Source organism: Triticum aestivum, chromosome 6A (assembly GCF_018294505.1).
Source record: "Triticum aestivum cultivar Chinese Spring chromosome 6A, IWGSC CS RefSeq v2.1, whole genome shotgun sequence".
NCBI lineage: Eukaryota > Viridiplantae > Streptophyta > Magnoliopsida > Poales > Poaceae > Triticum > Triticum aestivum.
This window is the reverse complement of record NC_057809.1, coordinates 585,426,768-585,432,375: the sequence shown is the minus strand read 5'-3', so window position 1 is coordinate 585,432,375 and position 5,608 is coordinate 585,426,768. Positions and strand designations below refer to the sequence as shown.

General features: G+C 48.4%; 1 protein-coding gene across 1 annotated transcript; it reads right to left on the bottom strand.

Annotated features, from left to right (window-relative positions):
• Window positions 1-2,635: 2,635 nt before the first annotated feature.
• On the bottom strand, window positions 2,636-3,551 carry LOC100141381 (dehydrin WZY2). The gene is made up of 2 exons (XM_044548798.1): window positions 3,296-3,551; window positions 2,636-3,186 (listed from the first exon to the last, which is right to left on the bottom strand). The coding sequence occupies exons 1-2, from the start codon at window positions 3,479-3,481 to the stop codon at window positions 2,914-2,916; spliced, it is 459 nt and encodes a 152-aa protein (XP_044404733.1). The 5' UTR covers window positions 3,482-3,551; the 3' UTR covers window positions 2,636-2,913.
• Window positions 3,552-5,608: the final 2,057 nt, after the last annotated feature.

The window sequence follows — 5,608 nt, the reverse complement described above, 5'->3', positions numbered from 1 at the left end:
AAATCCATAATTTCCAACCACAACAACCTTGAGGCATAACAAGCGATCGGGTAATTAACCAATATTTTTTGTTACATTTAAACCAAAGCATCGAAGATCCGTGGTGCTCAATTTTTTATAACCCCCTTTTGAGCTTCTAGGGAAGACACCATGCACAAAGGTATGCTAATCACAGAAGCCCGTATAAGAACAACTATGTTCATATAGAATAAATATTTCCTTTCCACCCAGTGGCTTGGCGGAACCACCTCACCTTGACCCTGAGCAATGAGGATATTATCTTTGTAAGTATTTTGTAACTTAAATTCAGGAGACAAAATAGGCCTAAACTTCTGAAAAAATGTGGCATCCTAAACTTTAGGTACGATTGCACTCTTAATGATTAAACCACACGTGAGTGAAGTATCAAAATAATACCTCCAAATCTCCTTTTTTTTTTCCTCTCGGAATTCTAGATCAACTTTTTGTAAGCAAACCATCTACACTTGCAGGTTCACAGTAGTTCATATCAAACAAAACATGTTTTATCTCCTCCAATATAATTTGGGAGGTTAAAGAAGGACACGAATTTTTTGTACGCTGTATGCTCATTATTATTTTCAAACATTTTCCGGTTGTTTTGCTAGGCGAGGAGGGAACTTCGAGAGACTAAACAGCTGCCCAAAGGTATCTTTTTTGTTTTCCCCAAACAGAACCAAGCTTCGAATACTTTCCCTCGAACTGAGCCGCACCACCCAAAGTCCAAGAGATGGACTGACAGATCCGCCGGGCTCGAAATCTCCAAGATGCCTAGGATCAGTACGTCACGCGACGACGTGGGTTGGGACGTTGTACTGTACTTGACGTTTCATGTTGCTGCGAGCATGCATGCATGGCGTACTTCAAATGCGATGTGGAGCACTGGCCAGCTCCGGAGTACAAAGCGATTGACCGACATATCACGGTGCTTAGTGGTGAGCTTGCCCTGTTGCCCGGTTGCGCACCGGCTCGAACACGGCTAGCTAGGATTTATGTCACGCTCGACGGGGGTTGGGACGATGGCTCTCAGTCTCAGCACAGTCGCGTACTGTACTATCGTACCCACGAGGCTGCGCGGGCCAGCCGCGCCGACGCCGGCAGGACACACACCCAGCCGGATCGTACGTATGCAGGGGCTCTCAACTTCGAACTTTCGGTGGCTGTCGCGTGGCGCCTTTCTTACTGACACGACGACGGTGGCAAATTTTCGCCCGACAACGGCCGCGTCAAACCGTCCACGGCAACGCACGTCAGGCTGACCATCCATTGATCCCGGCACGTTGCCGTTGCAGAAACGGTTTGACGCCAAGCTTTGCCACCGCCGTCGTGTCAGTAAGGCGCCACGCGACACCCACCGAAAGTTGAGAAGAGACCCTGAAAACCCTGAAAACGAACTGGCTGGGCGTCGCATGTGATGTGCTGTGTGTGTCGTCGGCGTCGGGGCTGGCTGGCCTGCGCAACGTCGTGGGTAGGCTAGGATACTACTAGGCGACTGTGCTGAGAGCCATCGTCCCAGCCTCTCTGTCGCCGCGTGACATAAATCCTAGCTAGCTACTGTAGGCATGTTCGAGCCGGTGCCCAACTGGGCAACAGGGAAATCTCCCCGGTTGCCAGTCCATCTTTTGGACTCTGGAGCTGGCCAGTACGATCCTAGGCATGTTCAAGACTTCGAGCCCGGTGCCTTGATTTATTTTATTCAAAAGTTTTGACCTATTTCATCCCGATTCCATTGAGCCTTCTCTGAATAACCCCCTCTATGCTGGGGAAAATAAAACTCAGAGATACTCTCTTCGTTTCTTTTTAGCCCGCATTTAAGATTTGATCAAAGTCAAACTTTGTAAATTTGATCAACTTTGTTAGAAAAATATCAACATCTACAATACTAAAGCTATATAGTATGAAAATTAATTTTATAATGCATCTAACAACATTGATTTCATATTGTGAATCTTGATATTTTCCATAAACTTAGTTGAAGTTGACAAATTTTGACTTTAACCAAATCTTATATGCAACCTAAAAAGAAACGGAAGAAGTACTATTCAAATGAAGACACGGGATCAAAGAAAAAGATTAAAAAGAAGACGGTGGGAAACACTAAATATTTCCATCGTAATGCTTGTCATAGAAAATAATAATTACATTGCTATGCCGAGGTTTGGAGGAGTGGAAAGGAAACCATAACTTGCTAAGAGCATCTATAGCCGGGCTGTTGCTCGGAGAAGTTAGAAAAATTCACGGCCTTATACAAGGGAGTAGTTTGTTTTGCTCTAATTTTTTCTTTGTATTCTTGTTGTGTAAAATTGTCACTGTTTCTTAATTGGAATTGACGGGAAAGTAGATGTTTAACTATGGAATTTTTTAATAAAAAATGACAACGAGAAGTAGTTTTTTGACCGTTTCTTTGACAGAAATAGACGAGGAAGCAGTTGTTTAAAAAAATCATTCAATTTTCATGCACATTGCTCAGAAAACCAAGATGATTATGTGTATGTTTGGTGCACCCTATTTTCTGAATGCTTCTAAAATTTCAAAACATTACCTAGAATGTTTCAAGTTCTCCTAAAACATTTTCAAATGCACTGTAATGCCACATGGGAAAACTTAGAATCATAAGTAAAAGAGCAAAATATATTTTATTATACCATGATATGCATACAATACATACACAGTTCAACCAAAAGAAAATTCACACATCAAAGTACAGAGGAGGAAACGTCCCGGTACATACAAGAAACCCATATTTAAGTCCACAAAACTCGGAACTCAGACATTACAAGTGAGCTAAAACTCACATTATTTCAGGAAGTTTTATTGTATCTCCATCTTATTATTCTGCAGAGGTGTCCCAGACCGGCACCTCAAACTTTCACAAGTAGCGGCCGTGGGCCGGGCTCAGTGCTGTCCGGGCAGCTTCTCCTTGATCTTGTCCATGACGCCCTTCTTCTCGCCGGTGCCGTCGGTGCCATGCGTCCCAGTGCCGGCCATTCCGGTGTGTCCCGGCTGGCCGTAGGTGCCGCCAGTGCCGGCCATCCCTGCCGTATGACCTTGCTGTCCGTAGGTGTTGTCAGTGGTCTGCTGCTGGTCGCCGTGGCCACCAGGGAGCTTCTCCTTGATCTTATCCTTGATGCCCTTCTTCCTCCTCCCGCCCATGCCATCATCCTCAGACTACCACGACGAACGAAGAAAAGTCAGTCATTGATGCTTCTTCATGCATAATCTTCACGCATGCAACTATGCAAAAGTAGTGTTAATTAGAAAGTATATGTACACGCACCGAGCTGGAGCTACTAGAGCTGCCGGAGCGCTGCAGGATCCCGCCGGCCTTGTGCTCCTCCCCCGAGGGCTGGAAATGCCCACCAGCGGCCGCGCCTGTGCCGACGCCATGTCCGGCAACCGGGTTACCGTACTCGTCGACGCGGTTAGTCGCCTGACCGTGCTGCTGATGTCCCTGGTACTCCATCTTGCACAGGTGCTGATCTTGATTATCTCAGAAATATGGTGTGTTGTCTTGCTCACTTGGCTGCAACTTGTGGTTGTGGAAGCAGGTGCAGCACCAGGCGCAATTTATAAGCGACTTTAACGATGGGATAGGATAGTCGGGGGCGCTACGTGTGCGGGCATGAGTGGGCTGGTCGGCGGGAGCCGGTGATTAGTGACTCGCCCATAAAGAGAAGCCAGACGTGTGGAGAAGTGCAGGCGTGTGCAGCTACTGGACGCGTCCGGGTTGCCACGTCTCAGCTTGTTCTCGAGGTAGAAGCGACAACACACGGGGGATACAGTCCCTGAAACACGTTCTTTCCTCTAGCAAAAGTCTGCCATGTTTGCCTCCGAAAATGAAAACTGGAAGTGTCGGCATGGAATGAAAAAGAAAGAAAATAGGCCAAACATATTTTCATTATTAAAGGATGGTACTAACGCGTCAGTTTTTTCAGAAATTAAATTAAATTTACATTGGATCAATCTATACAAGATCGGAGCAGCTAGACATTGGGTAACGACATGGACTATGACTACATGCCTCAAAATTCTTGCCAAAGCCGTGGCTGAATTTATCGTTGTTGCATCACCATAGCCACGACGACAACGAGCAACATTGAGAAATTGAACCACTGTAATACTAGTAATGACCTATAGAGGAACAAATCTCATTGAGTCGTCGCAATAACAGACCGCCACGTAGGGGGGGAGCTGGGTCACCCTGCTATCGTCATCGCAAAAGCTTAAAGTAAGAGGTTGTTGAAGTCACCGATACACATGGAACCCCGTCGATTTAGGCACACATAACCCACTCGTTATCCATGAAGAACAACAGGGATAACATCTCTCAGGCTCCTCAGCAACACCACACCAAGCACCACCAAGAAAGGAATGGACCCCCCTCCGCCTCACAACACTAGAGCGATGGCTGCAACGGAGGGGTGAGGAGATTGATTTTTTATTTTTTTTGCAGCTAGTGTTTTTCATTGGAGTGGTAATGGGTTAGGTATACATGGTTCAGTAATATCAAATTCATATTTACGCCTCATGGATGTTCATTGCCTGTCCACGAAAATATGCATGGATTGGAAATCATACCCCTGTTCAGTAAATATGGAAATGGGTCGGCCTGGTCTGGCCTTGGACCTGTCTTGCGCAACCCAGACATCGGTAGGCCGGTCTATTGGGTCGGTCCGTTGGATGGCCCATTCGGGGGCGACTTTGCTCGTATAAGTTAATCATCTTTGTTCTGCAGGCTTTTGTGACATGGACAAATTAGCAAGAGTTCATCGGGTTTGGATAAAGGAGATCATGGCACCGCTAGGGTATCTGAAGGGGCGTTGGAGCACTGCCGCTTCTGAGGCATAGGGTGGACAGTGGCGCACGTTGCATGGTGGAGGTGCAGCGAGACGAGCTTTTTGTTGAGTTGCATAGTGGATGAAATTATGGGGATGCACACTCTTAATTTAGGAATTACTGGACCGTTTGTTGTTCGTGAATGGTCGCAATGCGATCGTATTCGATGGTGCCACACCGTCTTTGAAAAGCGAGTATTTAACCAAAAACTACCACATTTCACGGAAACGTGTCGAAAAACTACCACTTTACGATTTTGTGCGAAAAACTACCACTTTTTTCTAATCCGTGGCAAAAAACTACCAAGTCGCGAAATCGCTCGCTTCGCCCGCGCTAAGCACAAAACTGACCGCTTGGGCCCAAAAACCAGGTGCCAGCGTGGCCCCTCAGCCCGTCCGGGTCGGCCGCCCCGGTGTCGAACAGGGCGCCGCCGCCGCGGGGGGCTCTGTTGCTGCCGCTGCCGCTGCCGGTGCTCTGGCGCCGGCCGGCCTTCCTCGGGATGCGGCCGCCGTAGGAGGTGCCGAGGAGGCCCCAGCCATCCTCGTCGGAGAGATCCCAGCCGAAGCGCTCGGCCATCTCCTGGAGGACATGCCCGGCGCGCCGGCGCCCGCGGCGGCCCCGAGCGGGCGGAGGAGGGGGGTCCTGGCGAGATCCTGACCCTGGCCGACCTCGCCCGCTCGCGTCCCGCGGCCATGTTCGGCCGCGCCCGGCCTCCTCTTCCACGCCCTGCGGCGTGCTCTGCACGCGCACGCGC

Coding starts and splice junctions, on each gene's coding strand:
- LOC100141381 (XM_044548798.1), bottom strand. CDS start 3,481: ATGGAGTACCAGGGACATCAGCAGCACGGTCAGGCGACTAACCGCGTC. Junction 3,187..3,295: donor GCTCTAGTAGCTCCAGCTCG/GTGCGTGTACAT, acceptor TCGTCGTGGTAG/TCTGAGGATGATGGCATGGG.